At 49.5% G+C, this 26,047-nt stretch overlaps 1 protein-coding gene across 17 annotated transcripts in view; it reads right to left on the reverse strand.

The window, feature by feature from the left end:
* LOC146398907 (uncharacterized) overlaps nucleotides 1-26,047 on the reverse strand; it is a 109,300-nt gene that overhangs the window by 24,213 nt on the left and 59,040 nt on the right. For 15 of the 17 annotated variants that reach the window (XM_084980797.1, XM_084980801.1, XM_084980791.1 and 12 more), the window contains 11 exons: nucleotides 16,189-16,379; nucleotides 15,715-15,739; nucleotides 13,469-13,516; nucleotides 12,290-12,418; nucleotides 10,013-10,233; nucleotides 9,264-9,288; nucleotides 6,167-6,217; nucleotides 5,760-5,807; nucleotides 3,976-4,196; nucleotides 3,227-3,251; nucleotides 129-179 (listed from right to left, as the gene is read on the reverse strand). In XM_084980797.1, the coding sequence (XP_084836923.1) occupies nucleotides 129-179; nucleotides 3,227-3,251; nucleotides 3,976-4,196; nucleotides 5,760-5,807; nucleotides 6,167-6,217; nucleotides 9,264-9,288; nucleotides 10,013-10,233; nucleotides 12,290-12,418; nucleotides 13,469-13,516; nucleotides 15,715-15,730 (835 nt within the window). In that variant the 5' untranslated portion in view covers nucleotides 15,731-15,739; nucleotides 16,189-16,379. Of the gene's footprint in view, nucleotides 1-128; nucleotides 180-3,226; nucleotides 3,252-3,975; nucleotides 4,197-5,759; nucleotides 5,808-6,166; nucleotides 6,218-9,263; nucleotides 9,289-10,012; nucleotides 10,234-12,289; nucleotides 12,419-13,468; nucleotides 13,517-14,599; nucleotides 14,630-15,714; nucleotides 15,740-16,188; nucleotides 16,380-26,047 lie in introns of all 17 variants that reach the window. The other 2 variants (XM_084980789.1, XM_084980788.1) reach the window with 1 other exon arrangement.

Genomic DNA, 26,047 nt, shown 5'->3' on the forward strand with positions numbered 1-26,047 from the left:
CATCTTTACATCAATTTCTTTCTGTTTTTAAGTTTCAGACTCACCTGCCCCACACTCCAAGCAGCAGGCGTCACCCAAGTGTCCCGGGATCCCTCTCCCATTGGCTCCTACCTGAGAGCTGTTCTTACCTGTATCACTTTCATCATGGTTGCTGTCACTCAGACTCTCCATGAAACATACTGCAGAGACACAGACATAAGGAATCAAGGTGTTAGAGCCTGTCCCCCACACGTATCCCCTACTTAGGGTTGTTTGCGGCCACACAGCACCACCCTGGCTTGTCCTCCGTGTGCTCAGAACTTCCCTCTGCTCTACGGCCTCAGAAGCTTCCATAAAACATTGGCCACAGTGGCAAACCTTCAGAGATCGTGGGCTGCTGAGGGATGGAGCCTTACACATCTCCCTTCTACGAGTCCATCTGGAGGCCTCAGCTCCAGGGTGACACACCTGAAATTCCAGCTGCATGGACACACTTGTGTGGTGGCCCCTGGGAGTGAACCATAGGCTGCTTTATTCTGTTCACTGCAAGAGGCAGACCTAACTACTGACTGAACTCAATTAAGCAGAAATGGCTCCTTCTGGCCAGTGGCTGGCACACTGTGGACAGCAGCTCTACAGAAGCACTGAGGAGAAAGGGACCACTGCCCGTGAGGTTCACCTCCAAAACATAAATAAAGAAAACTCATACACCTCCACAACAACAACAGCAAAGAAACCACCCAGGAGTTCCCGTCAGGGCACAGCGGAAACGAATCCGACTAGGAACCACGAGCTTGCGGGGTTGATCCCTGGCCTCGCTGAGGGGGTTAAGGATCCAGCGTTGCCGAGAGCTCTGGTGTCGGTCGCAGATACGGGTGGAGAAAAGGCTCCCCCGCCCCAGCATTGCCGATGCGAACGTACACTGGTACAACCACTATGGAAGACACCATGGAGGGTCCTGCGAAAACTGAACACAGCAGGGCATGCGACCTAGCAAGCCGAGCACCCTGGGAAATATCAGGACAAATGTATCCAGGAAAAAGACATATGCCCCTCTATGTTTATGGCAGCACTGTTCACAACAGCCAAGACAGGGAAGCCACCTCATGTCCACAGACAGATGAATGGCTCATGACGATGTGGTCCACATAGATGATGGAATTCACGACTCGGCCAGAAAATCGAAGAAGAAACCAATGCCACTCAAAACAATAGGGATGGATCGGGAGATTCTCGTGCAAAGTGAAGTACGTGACAAAGAGAAAGACGGATACCACCTGATCTCACTTAGAGGTGGAATCTAAAGCACGGCACAAAGGAACCTGTCCACAGAACCCACGGATGCAGAGAACAGACTTGTGGTTGTGAAGGGCACGGACTGGGAGTTTGGGGGCAGTTGACGCCAACTACGGCATTGAGAATGGAGAGACAACAAGGTCCTCCTGTTGCAGCACACGGAGAACGAGATCCAATCTCCTGTAATCGACCTGATCTCAGACGGCAATAATATCAAAAAAGGAACATACGTTAATGGACACACACGACTGGGGAACGTTGCTCCACAGCAGAGAGTGAAACAACACTGTACCTCCATTAAAATAGAAACAAACAGAAAGGACAGTGTCTAACAATCCACTGAATGGAAAGACAACCTACAGAAGAGGATATTTGTAAATCTTGTATTTGAAACAGGGGCTCATATTTGGAATATATGGGAAACAACTACAAATCAATTGAATCAAAAGGCAAATACCTCAGTTGTAGATGAGTGGAAGCCTGGGAGAGACCCACCGTCCAAGAAGACCACAGAGAGCAGCACACAGAGGGCAAGTTTCCCAAAGTCGCCTATCACAATGGAAAGGCAAAGCAAAGGCACCACGAGGTATCACCTCCCACCTGGTAGGACACGGAGTGTTTTCAAACCTGAACAGATGTTTGGGAAGATGTGACTGCCTGGGACTTCTGGACACTGTAGCAGGGAATGTCAACGGGGCCAGCCAGGACGGGAAACACCACGGCAGGACCCTGCAATCCCACTGCTGCATGGACATGTAAAGGAAGATCCATCAGTGTCGGGTAAAGAGACCTGCCATCCCAGGATCACGGCAGCGCCATACACAAGAGCCCAACAGAAACAGAGCCCCAGTGTCCACGGGCACACAGACTGAGAAAGACAACGGGGTGGATACAGACCATAGCAAGGTATTCCGTTGTCACAGAAGAAGGAAACCCTACCCATTGCAGCAATGCACAGAGAACTCCAGGACATTATTGACTGATTCACTTTTGGGCTTGAGGGCTGCCCCCGCAGCAGATGGAAATTCCCAGGCGAGGCGGCAAATCAGAGCTGTGGCCACCGGCCGACACCACAGCCACAGCCAAGCTGGATACCAGCCGCGTCTGGGACCTCTGCCGCAGCTCACCGCAATGCGGGATTCTTCACCCACTGGGCAAGGCCAAGGGTCGAACCCGTGTCCTCATAGGTACTGGTCAGGTTCATGAGCTCTGAGCCTCAACAGGAACTCGCTGGAGGACATCACTTCAAGTGAAGCCAGTCAGACACAGAAGGACAAAGACTCTCTGATGTCATGCACATGAGGTGTCTGAAAGACCACTCCTGAGCAGAGGCTGGAAGGGTGGCTGCCCCGAGTGGGCAGGAGGTGCGGGGGGAGCACAGCGTTCACAACACTCCTCGGGACACTTACAACCTCAAGAGGCTCGAGTTCATGGCACATGTTTGAAACAACAGCATGAAAGTCTGCACCAAGCAGAGGGGGAAGAAAAGAGGAAACGAAAGACCAACAGAGGAAGGAAAGCCTTTTCCCCAAACCTTGCTCCCAGCGGGTGCAGGGAGAATGAGGGAATGGACAGTTAGCCTGCGGTCATCATGAGACTGTTCAACGAGAAACTGGACAGCTATGTGGTGCTAAGGCACAAGTGACTCCCCACAAAACACACCCACTCACACTGGTTCACAATCACACCAACAGGCCCTCACACGCACACCCCCCAATGTTCCCGGACACCTACCCCCACCATACAAAGAGCCTCCTTTCCTCCAGGGACCCGAGGACTTGGGATGGCCCTTTTGTGGGAAGTCAGTCTCTTTCACCCCATCCTTCACCCCCTTTCCCAGGAGGAACCCAGAATCAGGGTGTCTCTGCAACCAAAGGGGCAGGAAAGCACCCCCCGCCCTTCCTCAACACCTGGACTTCTCCTCAGCAGAGCCGGGTTCCAGAATACTTACGGCTTTCATCGTCCATCCCGTCCACCTGTGATGAGAGAAAAGAAAACACTGTGAGTGTCACAGCATCCTCTGCACTGTGGCCACAGGTCTTCCTGTGGTTGCGGACCGCAGGCACACAGACAGAAGGCAGAGTTGAGTCCGTTTCCCCAAAAGAAGACAGCAAAGACACCTGTGGAAAAGGCACCAGCTTTTCATGGAAGACCTCCCAAGTCCACGTTCATTTAAAAAACATTCAGGCTTCTTTGGAGTTCCCGTCGTGGCGCAGTGGTTAACGAATCCGACCAGGAACCATGAGGTTGCGGGTTCGATCCCTGGCCTTGCTCAGTGGGTTAAGGATCCGGCATTGCCGTGAGCTGAGGTGTAGGTTGCAGACGTTGCTCGGATCCCGCGTTGCTGTGGCTCTGGCGCAGGCCGGTGGCTACAGCTCTGGTTTGACCCTGAGCCTGGGAATCTCCATATGCCACAGGAATGGCCCTAGAAAAGGCAAAAAGACAACAAAACAAAACATTCAGGCTTCTTCAAAGACAAATGCTCCCTATGTACACTTGGGAACTGATGTGGTCCCTTTTGCCAATGCCCCTTGGAAGGAGTTATTGGTTGGTACCAAACTTTGACTCAACATTCCTCCACAGAGGAATGTGCATATATCCTCTATAATGGACTTGCTCAGATTTCCTTTTCTGAAGTAGGCACATCCAAGAAGAAAGGAGGCACCTTTTTAAATCTCCGATCAAGAAAGGTGAGCTTACCTTGGGGGCAAGCTGGTCTTCCTGCTCAACCAGGTCGCTGGCTGGGGACTCCTCGTCATTTTCAAGGGATGGGCCTGCCTCCTCCTCTGCCTCGTCAATGCAGGCAGCCTCCTCCTGCACCTTCTCAGTTCCCGGCCCCACCTCCTCCTCATTTGCCCCAGCCAGGGCCTCTTCCTCCGTCTTCTCACTCCCGCCGGCCTCCACAACATCATCGAGGGTTGCTAGGGGGACACACAGTCACTGTCAGCAAGGCGGTGGTGCTGCTCGGGAGGTACTCTGGGCACCTCACCTGACTGGACATGGGCTGGGAGTCAAGGGGTGGGGGTGGGATGAAGCACGGATGGAGCTTCTCTTGGCCCATCCTCCCGGGTAAACGTTTTGAAGGACGGCAGAGAGCACCTTGAAAGAACTGAGAAAGGGAGCCTCTGCCTCTCTTGCTAAAGGGAACCTCTCCGTGGCATATTCTCCATCTGAGAAATGGCCAACACGAGCATGCAGGCTCTGCTGCCATGACAGAGTCTCGTGAATCCTCCTGCCCATTTTCCTCTCCAGCCACATTCCTCCATCTTCTGAAATGGCAGGAGATCATTTCAGCTTCCCTACTCTTCCCACAGGGTGCTCCTGTGTTCACACGCCATCCTCTGGGATGTTTCGCCTCTTTTCTTTTCTTAGATACATAATGCTTCTCTTTGGAATACTTTGGCAATAGGAAACTCACGGGGAGAGCAGGCCTTCCCAATGCTATGTACTTTGCACCACTGTCCATAACAACTTTTCTCATCATAACTCATAGGACCTCTGCACCCATTCAGGAATGACTCCCCCTTCAGCCCTGCTGCCAGGTCTTGGCCATTTCTACTTTCCATCTCTGACACTCTGCCGAGTCTGGTTACCGCCTATATGTTGAGTTGCACGATATTTCCTTCTCTGTGCTGCCTGATTTCTCTATTTTTTTTTTCTATTGATACTTGTTGCTTTTTAGGGCCACACACATGCCATACGGAGGTTCCCAGGCTAGGGGTCTAATAGGAGCCGTAGCTGCCATTTTATGTCAGAGCCACAGCAAGGCAGGATCCCAGCTGCATCTGCCACCTACACCACAGCTCACGGCATTACTGGATCCTTAACTCACTGAGTGAGGCCAGCGATCGAACCCGCAATCTCATGGTTCCTAGTTGGATTCCTTAACCACTGGAACTCCAAGTATGCCTCCTTTAACTCATCCAACTCTGCGAACATCCCTTCCCTCAGGACACACTGTGAGGACACAATAGGACAGGGAGGCCAGAAATCCCAAACATGCAGAGCCAGAGAGCTGCCTTCTCACCCACCACCTGACACTCACTCGACCAACTTGGTCTCCAGGGTCAAGGTGCCACCACTTCAGGTGCCACCACTTCAGGTCCCTCAAGGCCAATAAAGGAAACCAAGTCAACAGCTCTTGTGCACTGGGCCCTCACGGTGCCAATCACAAAGCAAACTTGCACAACGGGCAGAGACCAAAGCAGGAAGGAGCAGCTTTGGGAGGGAAAATCGATTCTCCCTCTCAAAGAAAAGGAGAGAGGAATACAAACACAGCACAACAAAGACCAGGGACCCAAGTCTTCTTCGTGGTATCCATTTCACAGGGGAAAACACCACAGCAGAGTGCCACTCATTAGGCCACCCACCCACCCACCCGCCAAGTCCTATCCCCCACTTCCTCCCTCTCCCGGCAGCAGGCGGAACCCAGGTGCTCCCAGGAACCCTCTCCCACTGGATCCCAGCTGCGTGCTCTTCCCTACCTGCAGCCTCCTCATCCTGGCGGCTGCTCAGGCTCTCCACCACTGAGTCTGTAGAAACACACCATCAGGGGAATCAAGGAGTTAGAAAGAGTGGCCCTCCCGTTTCTCCGGCTTCCCTGAGGTGACTACGGGTACAGAGCATCACCCTGGTTTTTCCTCCAGGTGCCCAGACCCTCCCTCTGCTCCATGGACTGAGACCCTTCCACACAAGGTGAGCACAGATGCCAACATTCAGGCATCTCATATCTGCTCCCTCTCCTTATTAAAGTAGGCGGTGAACATCTTTACATCAATTTCTTTCTGTTTTTAAGTTTCAGACTCACCTGCCCCACACTCCAAGCAGCAGGCGTCACCCAAGTGTCCCGGGATCCCTCTCCCATTGGCTCCTACCTGAGAGCTGTTCTTACCTGTATCACTTTCATCATGGTTGCTGTCACTCAGACTCTCCATGAAACATACTGCAGAGACACAGACATAAGGAATCAAGGTGTTAGAGCCTGTCCCCCACACGTATCCCCTACTTAGGGTTGTTTGCGGCCACACAGCACCACCCTGGCTTGTCCTCCGTGTGCTCAGAACTTCCCTCTGCTCTACGGCCTCAGAAGCTTCCATAAAACATTGGCCACAGTGGCAAACCTTCAGAGATCGTGGGCTGCTGAGGGATGGAGCCTTACACATCTCCCTTCTACGAGTCCATCTGGAGGCCTCAGCTCCAGGGTGACACACCTGAAATTCCAGCTGCATGGACACACTTGTGTGGTGGCCCCTGGGAGTGAACCATAGGCTGCTTTATTCTGTTCACTGCAAGAGGCAGACCTAACTACTGACTGAACTCAATTAAGCAGAAATGGCTCCTTCTGGCCAGTGGCTGGCACACTGTGGACAGCAGCTCTACAGAAGCACTGAGAAGAAAGGGACCACTGCCCGTGAGGTTCACCTCCAAAACATATATAAAGAAAACTCATACACCTCCACAACAACAACAGCAAAGAAACCACCCAGGAGTTCCCGTCAGGGCACAGCGGAAACGAATCCGACTAGGAACCACGAGCTTGCGGGGTTGATCCCTGGCCTCGCTGAGGGGGTTAAGGATCCAGCGTTGCCGAGAGCTCTGGTGTCGGTCGCAGATACGGGTGGAGAAAAGGCTCCCCCGCCCCAGCATTGCCGATGCGAACGTACACTGGTACAACCACTATGGAAGACACCATGGAGGGTCCTGCGAAAACTGAACACAGCAGGGCATGCGACCTAGCAAGCCGAGCACCCTGGGAAATATCAGGACAAATGTATCCAGGAAAAAGACATATGCCCCTCTATGTTTATGGCAGCACTGTTCACAACAGCCAAGACAGGGAAGCCACCTCATGTCCACAGACAGATGAATGGCTCATGACGATGTGGTCCACATAGATGATGGAATTCACGACTCGGCCAGAAAATCGAAGAAGAAACCAATGCCACTCAAAACAATAGGGATGGATCGGGAGATTCTCGTGCAAAGTGAAGTACGTGACAAAGAGAAAGACGGATACCACCTGATCTCACTTAGAGGTGGAATCTAAAGCACGGCACAAAGGAACCTGTCCACAGAACCCACGGATGCAGAGAACAGACTTGTGGTTGTGAAGGGCACGGACTGGGAGTTTGGGGGCAGTTGACGCCAACTACGGCATTGAGAATGGAGAGACAACAAGGTCCTCCTGTTGCAGCACACGGAGAACGAGATCCAATCTCCTGTAATCGACCTGATCTCAGACGGCAATAATATCAAAAAAGGAACATACGTTAATGGACACACACGACTGGGGAACGTTGCTCCACAGCAGAGAGTGAAACAACACTGTACCTCCATTAAAATAGAAACAAACAGAAAGGACAGTGTCTAACAATCCACTGAATGGAAAGACAACCTACAGAAGAGGATATTTGTAAATCTTGTATTTGAAACAGGGGCTCATATTTGGAATATATGGGAAACAACTACAAATCAATTGAATCAAAAGGCAAATACCTCAGTTGTAGATGAGTGGAAGCCTGGGAGAGACCCACCGTCCAAGAAGACCACAGAGAGCAGCACACAGAGGGCAAGTTTCCCAAAGTCGCCTATCACAATGGAAAGGCAAAGCAAAGGCACCACGAGGTATCACCTCCCACCTGGTAGGACACGGAGTGTTTTCAAACCTGAACAGATGTTTGGGAAGATGTGACTGCCTGGGACTTCTGGACACTGTAGCAGGGAATGTCAACGGGGCCAGCCAGGACGGGAAACACCACGGCAGGACCCTGCAATCCCACTGCTGCATGGACATGTAAAGGAAGATCCATCAGTGTCGGGTAAAGAGACCTGCCATCCCAGGATCACGGCAGCGCCATACACAAGAGCCCAACAGAAACAGAGCCCCAGTGTCCACGGGCACACAGACTGAGAAAGACAACGGGGTGGATACAGACCATAGCAAGGTATTCCGTTGTCACAGAAGAAGGAAACCCTACCCATTGCAGCAATGCACAGAGAACTCCAGGACATTATTGACTGATTCACTTTTGGGCTTGAGGGCTGCCCCCGCAGCAGATGGAAATTCCCAGGCGAGGCGGCAAATCAGAGCTGTGGCCACCGGCCGACACCACAGCCACAGCCAAGCTGGATACCAGCCGCGTCTGGGACCTCTGCCGCAGCTCACCGCAATGCGGGATACTTCACCACTGGGCAAGGCCAAGGGTCGAACCCGTTTCCTCATAGGTACTGGTCAGGTTCATGAGCTCTGAGCCTCAACAGGAACTCGCTGGAGGACATCACTTCAAGTGAAGCCAGTCAGACACAGAAGGACAAAGACTCTCTGATGTCATGCACATGAGGTGTCTGAAAGACCACTCCTGAGCAGAGGCTGGAAGGGTGGCTGCCCCGAGTGGGCAGGAGGTGCGGGGGGAGCACAGCGTTCACAACACTCCTCGGGACACTTACAACCTCAAGAGGCTCGAGTTCATGGCACATGTTTGAAACAACAGCATGAAAGTCTGCACCAAGCAGAGGGGGAAGAAAAGAGGAAACGAAAGACCAACAGAGGAAGGAAAGCCTTTTCCCCAAACCTTGCTCCCAGCGGGTGCAGGGAGAATGAGGGAATGGACAGTTAGCCTGCAGTCATCATGAGACTGTTCAACGAGAAACTGGACAGCTATGTGGTGCTAAGGCACAAGTGACTCCCCACAAAACACACCCACTCACACTGGTTCACAATCACACCAACAGGCCCTCACACGCACACCCCCCAATGTTCCCGGACACCTACCCCCACCATACAAAGAGCCTCCTTTCCTCCAGGGACCCGAGGACTTGGGATGGCCCTTTTGTGGGAAGTCAGTCTCTTTCACCCCATCCTTCACCCCCTTTCCCAGGAGGAACCCAGAATCAGGGTGTCTCTGCAACCAAAGGGGCAGGAAAGCACCCCCCGCCCTTCCTCAACACCTGGACTTCTCCTCAGCAGAGCCGGGTTCCAGAATACTTACGGCTTTCATCGTCCATCCCGTCCACCTGTGATGAGAGAAAAGAAAACACTGTGAGTGTCACAGCATCCTCTGCACTGTGGCCACAGGTCTTCCTGTGGTTGCGGACCGCAGGCACACAGACAGAAGGCAGAGTTGAGTCTGTTTCCCCAAAAGAAGACAGCAAAGACACCTGTGGAAAAGGCACCAGCTTTTCATGGAAGACCTCCCAAGTCCACGTTCATTTAAAAAACATTCAGGCTTCTTTGGAGTTCCCGTCGTGGCGCAGTGGTTAACGAATCCGACCAGGAACCATGAGGTTGCGGGTTCGATCCCTGGCCTTGCTCAGTGGGTTAAGGATCCGGCATTGCCGTGAGCTGAGGTGTAGGTTGCAGACGTTGCTCGGATCCCGCGTTGCTGTGGCTCTGGCGCAGGCCGGTGGCTACAGCTCTGGTTTGACCCTGAGCCTGGGAACCTCCATATGCCACAGGAGTGGCCCTAGAAAAGGCAAAAAGACAACAAAACAAAACATTCAGGCTTCTTCAAAGACAAATGCTCCCTATGTACACTTGGGAACTGATGTGGTCCCTTTTGCCAATGCCCCTTGGAAGGAGTTATTGGTTGGTACCAAACTTTGACTCAACATTCCTCCACAGAGGAATGTGCATATATCCTCTATAATGGACTTGCTCAGATTTCCTTTTCTGAAGTAGGCACATCCAAGAAGAAAGGAGGCACCTTTTTAAATCTCCGATCAAGAAAGGTGAGCTTACCTTGGGGGCAAGCTGGTCTTCCTGCTCAACCAGGTCGCTGGCTGGGGACTCCTCGTCATTTTCAAGGGATGGGCCTGCCTCCTCCTCTGCCTCGTCAATGCAGGCAGCCTCCTCCTGCACCTTCTCAGTTCCCGGCCCCACCTCCTCCTCATTTGCCCCAGCCAGGGCCTCTTCCTCCGTCTTCTCACTCCCGCCGGCCTCCACAACATCATCGAGGGTTGCTAGGGGGACACACAGTCACTGTCAGCAAGGCGGTGGTGCTGCTCGGGAGGTACTCTGGGCACCTCACCTGACTGGACATGGGCTGAGAGTCAAGGGGTGGGGGTGGGATGAAGCACGGATGGAGCTTCTCTTGGCCCATCCTCCCGGGTAAACGTTTTGAAGGACGGCAGAGAGCACCTTGAAAGACCTGAGAAAGGGAGCCTCTGCCTCTCTTGCTAAAGGGAACCTCTCCGTGGCATATTCTCCATCTGAGAAATGGCCAACACGAGCATGCAGGCTCTGCTGCCATGACAGAGTCTCGTGAATCCTCCTGCCCATTTTCCTCTCCAGCCACATTCCTCCATCTTCTGAAATGGCAGGAGATCATTTCAGCTTCCCTACTCTTCCCACAGGGTGCTCCTGTGTTCACACGCCATCCTCTGGGATGTTTCGCCTCTTTTCTTTTCTTAGATACATAATGCTTCTCTTTGGAATACTTTGGCAATAGGAAACTCACGGGGAGAGCAGGCCTTCCCAATGCTATGTACTTTGCACCACTGTCCATAACAACTTTTCTCATCATAACTCATAGGACCTCTGCACCCATTCAGGAATGACTCCCCCTTCAGCCCTGCTGCCAGGTCTTGGCCATTTCTACTTTCCATCTCTGACACTCTGCCGAGTCTGGTTACCGCCTATATGTTGAGTTGCACGATATTTCCTTCTCTGTGCTGCCTGATTTCTCTATTTTTTTTTTCTATTGATACTTGTTGCTTCTTAGGACCACACGCATGGCATATGGAGGTTCCCAGGCTAGGGGTCTAATAGGAGCCGTAGCTGCCATTTTATGTCAGAGCCACAGCAAGGCAGGATCCCAGCTGCATCTGCCACCTACACCACAGCTCACGGCATCACCAGATCCTTATCCCCCTGATTGTGGCCAGGGGTCAAACTCACAATCTCATGCTTCCTAATCGGTTTCACTGCTGGCACGCCATGATGGGAACTCCTCACTTTTGGTCAAACAGTACTTAGTTTTTTTTTTTGGATCATCCTCTTGGTATCCTATTTAAAATTTTACTTTTGTTTCCGGTAGAATACTGTTCTCTTCTGTTCACATATCGCATTTGATCTCTCTCCTGATCTCTTGTCATTTGTGATTGGTTTCATCTCTTTGCTGTTGGGAATAACGTCCTTCTACAAATGGGAGTGTACACGTTCTCTATGGTAACATACTGGGGCCTCCTAATATTTTGCATGTGTCCAACCTCAACTACTGGCACAGCCCAAAAACTGAATGTGAATGTAAATGGGGAACTTTTCATTAATTAAAATTATAGGAATCTTTTGCTGCTCAGTGTACCATGAGTTCCCCATTCAGTGCTGGACGTTGTCATTGGTGGAAATTGGAGGAATGGGTTAGAGGAGCTTTCTGTAATATCCACCATTTCTTGTTAATATAATCTTGTTCTAAATCATTTCTAGTATTGTTTTCAAATTGGGAAATGTGGTTCCATGCAGGGATCTATTACAACTGGAAATGTTAAATATCAGCAAATGTCATAAAATGAGTGAGGTCACCTTTGCTATTAACCAGGAACCAAATGTCGATTTTAAATGAATCATTATTTCCATAGTTGGGAAATTACCAACTGAGTTATTCAATTTATTTTTTGCTTTTTTTGTCATTTTGCCTTTTCTAGGCCTGCTTCCCTCAGCATATGGAGATTCCCAGGATACGGGTCTAATCAGAGTTGTAGTGGCCTACAGTGACCACTGCCACTGCAACTCAGGATCCGAGCCACATCTTCAACCTACACCATGGCTCACGGCAACCCTGGATCCTTAACCCACTGAGCCAGGCCAGAGATCAAACTCACAACCTCATGGTTCCTAGTCGGATTTATTAACCACTGCGCCACGATGGGAACTCCGAGTTAGTTCGTTTGAATTTGCATCATGGAATAAAAGAAAGATGTGGCGTAGCATTTGTAGAGTTTGTTCTGAAATTTGGAACACGGAATGAACTAGAATCATTGTTCAGGCCTGGATGTATTGAGTCAGGTTCCACAGTACCTTCATCTGGCTCATTGGCAGGGTGCACCCTGTTGTGTGGCCACCATGGGATTATTCCAGCCAAGGTGGTAAAGAACAAAATTGCCCTCAGACTCCTGAAGCAAGATCCTAGGTTTCCAAAGCAAGATTCTGGAAAATACATGACAACAGAGAGAACGAGTGACATCCTGATTGCAGAAGATAACAGGGAAATGACTAATAATTGACTCCCAGGCCAAGCCCTCAAAGCCCATAACACCCGGCCGCCCAGAAGAGCCTTCAGAATCCAAGTTCTACTTAGAAAGATCTTGCTCTTTGGGGTGCACTTCAAAACATTACCTCCCCACACAGGTTTCGTGTGAAAATGCCTCTGGGTAGCGGAGACAACCTAGATAATGACCATGCAGAATGGTCTGATGTCAATCCCATTGGTTGACTGATTGATTGTCACCACTCCCAGGGGATGCTGTGGTTCCCAACCCAGGCACTTGATTCTGCACCACGGAAGGGATCGAACACTCGATCTTTAGCCTCTAGGACACTAGGGAACTCCTCACATCCCCTGTAGAAGAAACACATGCCACAAAAGGAGATGTAGATCTGTCTGTGCCTCAGTTCCCTGTTCTGGGCATCCAACTCTGGGAACGCCCCTTCCCTCAGGACACACCGTGAGGACACAATAGGACAGGGAGGTCAGAAATCCCGAACATGCAGAGTGAGAGAGCTGCCTTCTCACCCACCACCTGACACTCACTCGACCAACTTGGTCTCCAGGGTCAAGGGCCTAGGAGAGCTTTGGGTGCCACCACTTCAGGTCCCTCAAGGCCAATAAAGGAAACCAAGTCAACAGCTCTTGTGCACTGGGCCCTCACGGTGCCAATCACAGAGCAAACTTGCACAACGGGCAGAGACCAAAGCAGGAAGGAGCAGCTTTGGGAGGGAAAATCGATTCTCCCTCTCAAAGAAAAGGAGAGAGGAATACAAACACAGCACAACAAAGACCAGGGACCCAAGTCTTCTTCGTGGTATCCATTTCACAGGGGAAAACACCACAGCAGAGTGCCACTCATTAGGCCACCCACCCACCCACCCACCCGCCAAGTCCTATCCCCCACTTCCTCCCTCTCCCGGCAGCAGGCGGAACCCAGGTGCTCCCAGGAACCCTCTCCCACTGGATCCCAGCTGCGTGCTCTTCCCTACCTGCAGCCTCCTCATCCTGGCGGCTGCTCATGCTCTCCACCACTGACTCTGTAGAAATACACCACACGGGGAATTGAGTTAGAAAGAGTGGCCCTCCCATTCCTCCTGCTTCCCTGAGGTGACTGCAGGTTACAGAGCATCACCCTGGGTTTTCCTCCAGGCTCCCAGACCTTCCCTCTGCTCCATGGACTGAGACCCTTCCACACAAGGTGAGCACAGATGCCAACATTCGAAGGACAGCAACGTGCTGAAGGAATGACCTTTCAACTTCTTCCTTCTATGGCCCTTTATAGCTCCTACCTCTAAACTGACACACCTGAAATTCCACCTCTACACACACTGAAAAGGGGATAGCTGAGTAAGCAATTGAACGGTGCTGTGTTTTATATGAATGGATTGCACTATTTATTACAGAATTCCATGAAGTATAAAGAGGTGCTCTGCCAGTGACTGCCACATCAGGCATCGTGTTCAGGGTGGAGATTCAAAGATGAGCAAGATATGACCTCCCCTCCCCGGACATGCTTTACTGCAGACCAGTTGGCTGGTCTGACCTGATCATTCATCTGTATGTATCTCCTGTGCTCATGAACCTGTGCCAGGAATTCTGGGAGGCCCTGCAGACCCCCAAAGAGAGATGGCAACGGTGACATTCTAGACCGATTCCTAGCAGAACCCACGGGTAAGCAGAGGTGCTGTGTATGGCCCACAACACCTGTGCTGCCATAATCAGAGCTCAGTGCAGAGGCAGTGAGGGACACGCCAATGTTTTCACGAGCCCGTCCTTCTCATGGTGCTGCTGGAGTAGCTGGAAAGCAGGCTCAGGGCTCTAAGAAAGGAAACAACTTTTACACTGAAAACTACAAAACATTGCTGAAAGAATTGAATAAGTCACAAAGAATTCAAATGACATTCCATGTTCACAGAGGGGAAGGAGGAGTGCCCATTGTGGCTCATCAGGAATGAACCCAACTAATATCCATGATGAAGCAGGTTCAATCCCTGGCTTCACTCAGTGGGTTAAGGGTCCAGTGTTGATTTGAGCTGTGGTGTAGGTCACAGACGTGTGTTGTAGGTGTGGATGTGGCTCTGGTGTAGTATGGCATAAATAGCTCAGATTTGACCCCTCACCTGGGAACTTCATTATGTCATGAGCAAGGCCTGAAAAATACAGAAAAATAAAAAAAATAGATTGGAAGACGGAATATCATTGACATTTCATACTACATGAAAAAACAGCAGGTACACTACAACACATATCAAAATCTCAATATCATTTCTTTTGGTCTTTTTAGGGCCTCGCTTGAGGCATTTGGAGGTTCCTAGGCTAGGAGCTGAATCAGAGCTACAGCTGCTTGCCTATGCTACAGCAACAGCAACTTGGGATCTGAGCCATGTCTGCAACCTACACCGTGGCTCAGGGAAAAGTCAGATCCTTAACCCACTGAGCAAGGTCAAGGGTCGAACCCGTGTCCTCATAGGTACTGGTCAGGTTCATGAGCTCTGAGCCTCAACAGGAACTCGCTGGAGGACATCACTTCAAGTGAAGCCAGTCAGACACAGAAGGACAAAGACTCTCTGATGTCATGCACATGAGGTGTCTGAAAGACCACTCCTGAGCAGAGGCTGGAAGGGTGGCTGCCCCGAGTGGGCAGGAGGTGCGGGGGGAGCACAGCGTTCACAACACTCCCTCGGGACACTTACAACCTCAAGAGGCTCGAGTTCACGGCACATATTTGAAACAACAGCATGAAAGTCTGCACCAAGCAGAGGGGGAAGAAAAGAGGAAACGAAAGACCAACAGAGGAAGGAAAGCCTTTTCCCCAAACCTTGCTCCCAGCGGGTGCAGGGAGAATGAGGGAATGGACAGTTAGCCTGCGGTCATCATGAGACTGTTCAACGAGAAACTGGACAGCTATGTGGTGCTAAGGCACAAGTGACTCCCCACAAAACACACCCACTCACACTGGTTCACAATCACACCAACAGGCCCTCACACGCACACCCCCCAATGTTCCCGGACACCTACCCCCACCATACAAAGAGCCTCCTTTCCTCCAGGGACCCGAGGACTTGGGATGGCCCTTTTGTGGGAAGTCAGTCTCTTTCACCCCATCCTTCACCCCCTTTCCCAGGAGGAACCCAGAATCAGGGTGTCTCTGCAACCAAAGGGGCAGGAAAGCACCCCCCGCCCTTCCTCAACACCTGGACTTCTCCTCAGCAGAGCCGGGTTCCAGAATACTTACGGCTTTCATCATCCATCCCATCCACCTGTGATGAGAGAAAAGAAAACACTGTGAGTGTCACAGCATCCTCTGCACTGTGGCCACAGGTCTTCCTGTGGTTGCGGACCGCAGGCACACAGACAGAAGGCAGAGTTGAGTCTGTTTCCCCAAAAGAAGACAGCAAAGACACCTTTGGAAAAGGCACCAGCTTTTCAAGGAAGATCTCTCAAGGCCATGTTCATTTAAAAAAATTTTGGTCTTCTTCAAAGAATAATGCTCCCTACCATACACTGCAGAACTGATAGGGTCACTTTTGCCAATGCCCCTTGCAAGGAGTTATTGGTTGGTACCAAACTTTGACTCAACATCCCTTCAAAGAGGAATCTGCATATATCCTCTATAATGGACTTCCTCCGATTTCCATTTCTGAAGTAGGCACATCCAAGAAGAAAGGAGGCACCTTTTTAAATCTCAGATCATGAAAAGTGAGCTTACCTTGGGGGCAGTCTGGGCTTCTTGCTCGGCCCTGTCGCTGGCTGGGGACTCCTCCTCGTTATTTCCACTTGTTGTGGCCTCCTCCTCCACCTTGTTATTGGGCGAGCCTTCCTCCTCCTCATTTTCCCTGGCTGGGGCCTCCTCTTCGGTCTTCTCACTCCCACTGGCCTCCACAACATTGTCGTGTGTTTCTAGGGAGACACACAGTCACTGTCAGCAAGGCAGTGATGCTGATCAGGAGGTACTCTGGGTGCCACACCTGACTGGACATGGGCTGGGAGTCAAGGGGTGGGGGTGGGATGAAGCATGGATGGAGCTTCTCTTGGCCCATCCTCCCGGGTAAACGTTTTGAAGGACGGCAGAGAGCACCTTGAAAGACCTGAGAAAGGGAGCCTCTGCCTCTCTTGCTAAAGGGAACCTCTCCGTGGCATATTCTCCATCTGAGAAATGGCCAACACGAGCATGCAGGCTCTGCTGCCATGACAGAGTCTCGTGAATCCTCCTGCCCATTTTCCTCTCCAGCCACATTCCTCCATCTTCTGAAATGGCAGGAGATCATTTCAGCTTCCCTACTCTTCCCACAGGGTGCTCCTGTGTTCACACGCCATCCTCTGGGATGTTTCACCTCTTTTCTTTTCTTAGATACATAATGCTTCTCTTTGGAATACTTTGGCAATAGGAAATTCAGGGGTCGGGCATGCCTTCACAAGCCATGTACTTTGCACCACTGTCCATAACAACCTTTCTCATCATAACTTATAGGACCTCTGCACCCATTCAGCAATGACTCCCCCTTCAGCCCTGCTGCCAAGTCTTAGCCCTCTCTACTTTCCACCTTTGACAATCTGCCTAATCTACTTACCGCCTATATTTTGAATTGTTCAATATTTCTTTTCCTGTGTCTGTCTGACTTCACTATTGTTAAAAGTGTGTTTCATTTTGGATCATCCATGTAGCAACATATTTAACATAATTACAATTTTTTCTCCGGTAGAATTTTATTCCTATGTGGATTCATACTGCCTTTGGTTTATCCACGGATCTCTTGTTAACATTTGGGATTGGTTTCATTGAATGACTACCTGCATAAGCTTGAGTCTTGGGGCTGGTTGGATCAAAAGAGGGGGTTTGAATAGCTCCACAGCAAGAGAGTATGGAAGAACATCATGGGAAGGAAGCTTTCCAGGTCATGTAGCGTCTCTCTCATCATCTCCTCTCATCCCCAAGTTGGCCCGGTTGCAGGCGAAGGGGGTGCAACCCAGAGAGTGTAAGCCTGATTTGACAGTAGAGGGCATTGAACTTTAGACTAACTTGCCAAGAATCACGGCAATGTTGAAGGATGGATGTGGGCCAAGAATGTAGTTGGTTCCTTGAGGACAGAAATCCCTGAACCCTGAAGGCCGGACACCTGCTCAGGGCCAAGACCATGCCCTGGACCCTTGAATCAAGAGATCTTCTCACTCTCCCACAAGTCCTCCCATCCCAAGGTTTTAGTGGGCAAGCTCTGATGCCTTCCCTGCAGGAGATGCTGAACCAAGACATCAGTCCAAACCCTTATCCAGCCCTTTGTCTCCATGCTTTAATCCCTGATCTGAATCCAACATTTTCCTCCAAACAAAGCCCCTCTGAAGGACCTAGGCTTTGCCCTGGCTCCGTGGATACTCCAACCCAGGCATTCTCCCCCAAATCTTCATGTCATCCACTGCATCACATTACACTTTCATGACAACCAGCTGACAACCTCCAGCGACTAGGGGTCTGTTTCACTCCCAAGATGGCTCAGAGCTTAGAACAGTCTCGACTGAATGCCAAGAATGAGCTTCCCTTCAGCTAATCATGCCTGGATAAGAGGTTCCTGGGAATTCACTCGGGAGGAGACCATCTGGGCCAGTGCTCTGACTGTTTAGTAAATTAAAATCTCTGACTGTCAATGTCTCACACAATTTTCTTTAAAAAATTGTTGTGATGAAAATACTGTTGACTGACAATGTTGTACCCCTTGCTGCTGTACAGCAATAGGAGTCTGAGCTCCTCCTCTGCAGCCTGGACCAAGGTCTGGCTGAGAATGAGCAGGAGCTCAAGTCATTCTTCACCCAAACCCAATCTGTACCCTGGAAACTCCTCATCCTTCTTCAGACCCTGCAGTGGCAGGGATAGTCTTCTATCCTCTAAAAGGGACCCTTTAGAGACTCTCAGCTTGAAGACCTGACCCTAAGTCTCCCTCTGTGGATCACCAGTCGGACCCTCCTTCCCTCAGTTACCAAATGGTCACCCCACGAACCTACCAGCACTGTGTGTTCTCAGCACACTACCAGCGAATAGCCAACTACCCAGGGAGCTTATCATCATCAACCCATGGAAATCCTACTTGAAAATCCAAGTTTCACTCCTTACAATCAATTTCTACATTTAAAATGCAATTATTGGGAGTTCCCGTTGTTGAGCAGTGGTTAACGAATCCAAATAGGAACCATGAGGTTGCAGGTTCGGTCCCTGCCCTTGCTCAGTGGGTTAAAGATCCGGCATTGCTCTGAGCTGTGGTGTAGGTTGCAGATATGGATTGGATCCCGAGTTGCTGTGGCTCTGGTGTAGGCTGGCGGCTACAGCTCCGATTCGACCCCTAGCCTGGGAACCTCCATATGCCGTGGCAGCAGCCCAAGAAATAGCAAAAGGGACAAAAAAAAATTGCAATTATGTGGCTTCAGACGTTGATATGTGCATTCAGAAGAGTGGAGCTATAAATGCCCATTTCCATCATGTGTATTGAAGAATGGAATCAGGGTCCCTCTGCACTGAATAAAGGCAGAGTAGGGTATTACCAGGGTTAGTGTGATGGGAGAAGGTTTGTACATGGGAAATAGGAAGGAGTATTGTATAAATTAAGAAAAAAATTGAGGCGCCCAACCAGGAAGAAATAATTAAAAATCTTAAGAGTAATACAAAATGGCTGTATAAGAGATTTACATCTCTGTACACAAATTGAAGTGGTGGAAATGAAAAAAAAAAATCAGAGAACATTTTCCATCAGGGTAAACTATGCCATCTGATGGAACAGCCTTTAGATCAGTATCAACATACCTCCCCAACAACAGCTCAGGTTGCCCATCGTCCAACTCTTGAGGGGTGAAGGGGAGAGCCTCCCAGTTGTGGCCCAACACACACCTCTCCACTCACAGAGTGGCAGTTGGACCGCAGGACCCCGTGGGTATCATCCTATTGCTGTGGCAACCAGTCAAGGCCTGGAACTTTCAGAGGGAAGGCAACTCTGCCCCCTCTGGGCCCACCTGCTCTGTCTAGACTAATGTGTCTTTCTACGGACAGGGATGGCAGTGCAGGGTCAACATGTTGTCTCAAAAAATGCATCCCAGAACCACACAGTGTTACTCTCTGCTTGAGAACACAAGACAGGTGAGAGAAAAAGACCCACATTCCAAATAGACCAGATACAGACAATAATTAAAGAGTGAGGAAGAACCAAACAGGAGAAGGCCTTTCCATGGGAAGGGGGCTTTATGGCTCAGGGAGAATGTCTCCTGTCACGTTCCCTGATCTGCACATCATGCCACTTTAGAGGAAGAGGGTTCAAAACAGGGGCTCGAACCCCTATCTTCCAGTGGACAGCACTGAAACTTAGAGCATCTTCTCAAGAGTCGCGCCAATCATGTGTGAGCAGATCTGGGACAAGAGTGCAGTTGGTTCCCTCAGGTCACACATCCCCCTGAACCACTGAAGCCTGCTTGGCGCTGAGATCATGCCCTGGACTCTTGCTTGAATCCAGAACTCCACTTTCTCTCTCTCTCTCTCTGTTGAATCCTGCTGCCCCCAAGATGTCCTGGGGTGATCCTGGAGAACATATCAGAGCCAGGAGAGCAGTCCAATTCTTTACCCAACATTTTGCCTCTATCTTCTGACCCACAACCCAAAATACAAACATTCATCCAAAAAGAGCTCCTCTGGAGGACTAGACAAACCCCAACTCGGCCCATCCTCCCCCAATCTTCCCTTGGCAGCCCTTCACAGTGACCAGCTGACCACCTCATGTGAACAGCGGTCTGCTTGGATCCCCAATTTGACTCAGGGATCAAAACACCTTCAAGTTCACATGACGGCTCTAGCAAGAATCAGCTTTCCTGCGGCAGACCACACCTGGATGATCAAGTCCTGTGGACTCACTGGGGAGGTGGCCATCCGGATGAGTGCCTGCTGGGGGGCGGGGTTAGGAAAGGAAATCTGTGACTCTCCAGGTCTCACTGACGTTGCGTCAGAGCACCAGTCTGAGCAACCTTGACGAAGGTCTGGCTGACAATGGGCCAGAGTGCAAGTCTTCTGTCACCCAAACCCACTCTATACTCTGGACACTCCTCATCCTTCTCTAGACCTGAGAGTGGCAGGGACAGTGCTCCTCCTAGAGAGACCCCCTCCAGACCTCAGCTTGAAGACCCCACCCTGGGTCTCTCTGAGGATCACCAGAGAGACCTTCCTTCCTTTCCTTACCCAATGTTCACCCCACTAACCTGCTGGCACTGGCCCTTGTCACCACACTACCAGCTAACACCCAAAGAGCCAGTGGGCTAGTCCTCATCAACCCGGGGAAATCCAACCTGAAAAATCCCCGTTTCTTGCTCCATCGAAATTCCTCTGCCTTTGGACTGCTAGCATGTGCATTAAGACATCGACATGTACACTGAGAAGAGTGGCGCTGTAACGTCCCTCTTTTGAATGTCTACTGCAGGGCTGACAGCGAGGGCCTCGTGCTTCGAAAAAGGCAGAGGGGCATGTTTGCCGTCTCTGTGCTCTGGGAGAACGTGTTTCAAACTGCCACGAGACACGAGTCTTTTCTCACATTTAGGAAAATACTTGAGGCAGTTGGCTCACTCGGAGCATTAAGATATACCTTAGTCATACAGCAAGCCTGTATAACAGACCTATGGCTTGAGAGACTGATGAGACTGGTGGCAATGGAGATAAAGATGGAGATAATATGTTTAGTCAAAATGAACCACCCATCTGAGGAAACAGCCTTTAGAACAGTAGCAACATACCTCCGCAACAACAGCTAAGGTTGCCCATCGTCTGACACTTGAGCAGTGAAGGGGAGAGCCTCCCAGCTGTGGCCAACACACACGTCTCTTCTCACAGACTGGCAGTTGAACCACAAGGCTCCGTGGGCAGCATTCCATTGCCGTGGAAACTGGTCAGAGGCCTGGAACTTTCAGAGGGAAGGCAACTCTGCCCCCTCTGGGTCCACCTGCTCTATATAGCCTAGTGGCCGTTTCCCTGGACAGGGTCAACATTTTATTTCAAAAACTGCATCCTACAATCAAACAGTATTACTCTCTGTTTTGAAAAGACATTACTGGAGAGAAAAAGACCTCCCCAAATATAATGGGTCTTCAACGTTTAGGGGAATTGCAAAATCCTACCATGGTGAGATTTAAAAGGGCTCCCATTTTTTGATGGAAATACCATTTCCACTCATTTCTGGTAGTTGAGGCACCAGACATTTTTACACTCCATAGGTAACATTTGTCCAGAAGAAAAGGAGTAGTTATAGAAATTAAATTGTAAAATGCCACACACTAAGCATATGTTCATCAAGTTGCAAAAGTCTTCACTCAATGACCGTGTGTAGAATTTTTCTCTGGATGCAACAATCTGTACACTTCATTATCTTTCCACTGGTTCTTCATTAACAGTGTCCCTGTCATTGTATACGTACAAAACTTACTATGCCTTGAACAGTTAGGAAACAAGGACTCACCCTACTTTCAACAGTGGGTTGCCTTAAAACACATATCTCATAATTTTCTAAGCAACAAACTTTAGCTAACTCAAAGTTCTAGGATGAAATGTATTCTTCTCAAAATTCAACCCCTCATCACACCAGTGCCTGGGACAGTGTCATGAAATCTGGCTCGAGAGCAAACTGAGCACCAGCCCACATGGAACATGAGACAATTCCTGGAGAAAACTGAGAGCACTGCAATATTTCAAGCCAAGCAGGGAGGGTGTAAGGTATGGGAGGCTGTGAGAGACAACTCTGCCATGGCTGATTCTCCCCAAGTATCTAAAATTGAGAGACCAAATGCATCGCTCTTCTGATAGGACAACAAGGGAGATGGGAGTCCTCTTTTCCTCCCTGTATCTATGAGTCTGTTACTCTTTGGTGTGTTTGATCATTGGTTTTGGGTATTAGACTGCACAAATCAGGGACATCACATAGTATCCTGATTTGTCTGACTGTGGCCTTCAGCATAATACTTTCTAGGCTCACCCAAGGTGCAGCAAATGGCAAGAGGCCACTCTCTTTTCTGGCCGAATACCACTGCACTGCATATGGACACCACATCTTCTTGACTCATCCCTCAGTGGACACAGGCTGCTGCCATGACCTGGCTGGTCTACACATTATCACTCGCTGTTGTGAAAAGAAGTTATGTGAGAGAAAAAGTCTAAGGGACACTTCAGTGGACAGAGCTGCTCCTATCTTTTCAAATTAGGATGTTCGTTTTCATCAGAAGCCCTAGCAATGGATTTGCTGAATCTTATGAGAGTTTTGGTTCCGTTTTTTTTGGATGAAATTCCACAATTAAGATACACTACTGAGGTTCTCATCAAACAATACATCCTACCTCATTTTACCTCATGTGGTAGTTCATGGCGGTATTCCTTTTCTTTTCTTTACTACTGGATTCTATACAGGTAGAAAAATTCTCAGGGAACATGTTTTTAAACATGACCCTTAGGCATACTTTGCTGTAAGTAGGAATGAATTCTTCAAAGGGACACATATTTAACTTAAATTTATTTAAAAAGCAAACTTCAGGAGTTCCCGTCATGGCTCAGTGGTTAACAAATCCGACTAGGAACCATGAGGTTGTGGGTATGGTCCCTGGCCTTGCTCAGTGGGTTAATGATCTGGCGTTGTCATGAGCTGTGGTGTAGGTTGCAGATGTGCCTCGGATCCCGTGCTGCTGTGGCTCTGGCGTAGGCCAGGGGCTACAGCTCTGATGAGACCCCTAGCCTGTGAACCTCCATATGCTGTGGGAGTGGCCCAAAGAAATAGCATAAAGACAAAAAAAGAAATCCTACTTTTCACCTTCATACTCAGTCCCACAGAGGAAAACATGAACACACAGCCCCCTGACTCTCTGAGAAAAGGAAGCTGACCTGCTCAGCACTGGAGCTCATTCGCAGGTGCATCTCCATGGCTAGGAGGGAAATGGGCTCTGAGAAACAGCCTCCCCTTCCTGCTGACTGAGAGGAACCCCATTCCCACACTTCTGCTTGGCAAGGGCTGGTGTGTGTATAAGTATGGCAGTTGTGGACATGCTGCTCAGCTGTGGCTGTAGCAACACTGTCTGAAGCAAGGGAAAGGGAAGAAAGCAACCCAGAGAGGCTGCAAAGCCTTCCTGAGGACCAGGGCCCTAGATCGCCCCCCTTAGTCCACATGGGAGAAAAGCCAGCTCTGGAACAATGGAGGAACTATGTTCGAAATTAAACATCAGGACACAAGGGCTTTCAAGCAGAGAGAACATGAAAAAAATCAGGGCTTCGCACCCACCGCAGCTAGGCACCTTGTGTCCCAGACCGGTGCTTCCCCACTTCCCAGCAAAGAGAATCACAGCTGGGCCCCCACCACAACAGGAGGGTTCACACAGACCACAGAGGAGACACTCCTTGAGTGCCTGGCTCTTGTGGCCAAGTGGGATGGCGCCTCTGGGCCCTACAGGACAGCTCCCAAGTATATCCTCTCCTTCAAGACTGGGAGAGATGGCAAATGGACCTAATGCATGGAAACACACACAGAAAATTAGGCAAAATGAAACACAGGGATATCTTTCTAAAAAAAAAACAAAACAAACACAAGGCAAAATCACAGAATAAGAACAAAATGAAGTGGAAATAAGCCATCGACCTGAGAAAGAGTCAGAAGTCATGGACATAAAGATGCTTACTGAACTCAGAAGAAGGAATGAACACAAAGAGATCTTCAATGAAGAGACAGGAAGCAGAGGAAAGAACCAAAGAGAAGTTATTAATGAACTGAAAAACACACTCGAGGGCTTTGACAGCAGACTGGATGAAGGAGAATTAATCAGAGACCTGCCTGACAAAACAATGGAACTCAATCAGATAGAGAGGCAAAATGAAAAAAGAATTTTTAAAAAATTAGGCTACTTTAAAGGACCTATGGGATACCATCAAGCAGAATAACATTTGCATTACAGGGGTGGTTCCAGAAGAAGAGAAAGAGAACAGAACAGAAAAATTAATGGAAGAAATAATGCCTAAAATCTTCCATCATCTGGGAAGGGAAACAGAACTTGCTTGGCTGTGGTGTAGGCCTGCAGCTCTAGCTCTGATTAGACCCCTAACCTGGGAACCTCTGTATGATGTGGGTGCATTCCTAAAACTAAAACCGAAAAACAAAAAGGGTAAAAACCATATGATTATTTCCATAGATGCAAAGAAACCCATGAGATAAACTTCTACATCCACTTATGTTAAAGTCTCAACAAAGCAAGTATAAAGGGAATGGACCTCAACTTAATAAAGGCCATCAACTGCAAACCTACAGCTAACATTCCACTCAACTGTGACAAGCTGAACGCTTTTTCTCCTCTAAGATGATGAACAAGAGAAGGATGCCCACTCTTGCCCCTTTTATTCCACATAGGATTTGAAGTCCTACTAACAATTAGACAAGAAAAAGAAATAAAAGGAATCTGAATCATAAATGAAAAAAGTAAAAGTGTCCTTTTTGCCGATTACATGATACTATAATAGAAAATCCTACATACTCTAGCAAAAAACTGTTTGAATGAATACATTCAGTTATGTTTCAGTTTACATAATCAACGTACATATCAGTGGCATTTCTATACAATAATAACAAAACATCAAAAAGAGAAACAGGCGTTTCTGTCATGGTTCAATGGTTAAAAAACACAACAGTACCCATGAGGACACAGGTTCAATCCCTGGCCTTGCTCAGTGGGTGAAGGATCCTGTGTTGCCTTGAGCTGTGGTGTAGTTGCAGATGCAGCTCAGACCCCATGTGGCTGTGGTGTAGGCTGGTAGCTACAGCTCTGATTCAACCCCTAACCTGGAAACTTGTACATGCTGCAAGTGCAGCCCTAAAAACAAACAAAACAAAACAAAACCCCAAGAAGAGAAACAGACACGGAGTTCCTGTTGTGGCTCAGTGGTTAACGCATCTGACTAGGGACCATGCTGTTGTGGGTTCGATCCCTAGCCTCGCTCAGTGGGTTGAGGATCCTGAATTGCTGTGGCTCTGGTGTAGGCCCACAGCTACAGCTCTGATTAGACCCCTAGCCTGGGAACCTCCACAGAACAGATAAAAAGACAAAAAAAAAAAAAGAAAGAAAGAAATAGACAAGATGGCAGAGTAGGAGGACTCAAGCTCCCCTCCTCTCATGAAAACACCAAAATTACAACTATGTGCTGAATGACCATCAACAAAATAGACTGGAAACTACCAAGAACAAGATATCCTACACCCAAAGGCAATAAGGAGCCACACTGAGACAGCAGGAGGTGCTCATTCATGGTAGAAGTAATCCCATACCCCCTGCATGGGCAGCCCACAAACTGGAAAAGAACTCTATTTCAGAGGCTTTCCCACAGGAGACTTCTGAACCCCACAGCAGGTGCCTAAGCCAGGGAGTCTGGCACGGGAAGGAGGAGCCCCTGGGACACATGACATTGAAGGCCAGTGAGGCTTGTGTGCAAGAGCTCCACAGGACTGGGGGAGACAGAAACTCCACTCCTGGAGGGTGCACACAGGCTTTCATGTGCACTGGGTCCCAGGGCTAAGCAGGCACTCAAGAAGAAT

Source organism: Sus scrofa, chromosome 10 (genome assembly GCF_054392235.1).
Source record: "Sus scrofa isolate SSC_HxYL_T2T_F1_AM1 chromosome 10, Sscrofa_HxYL_maternal_Yorkshire_Landrace_v2.0, whole genome shotgun sequence".
Taxonomy (NCBI): domain Eukaryota; kingdom Metazoa; phylum Chordata; class Mammalia; order Artiodactyla; family Suidae; genus Sus; species Sus scrofa.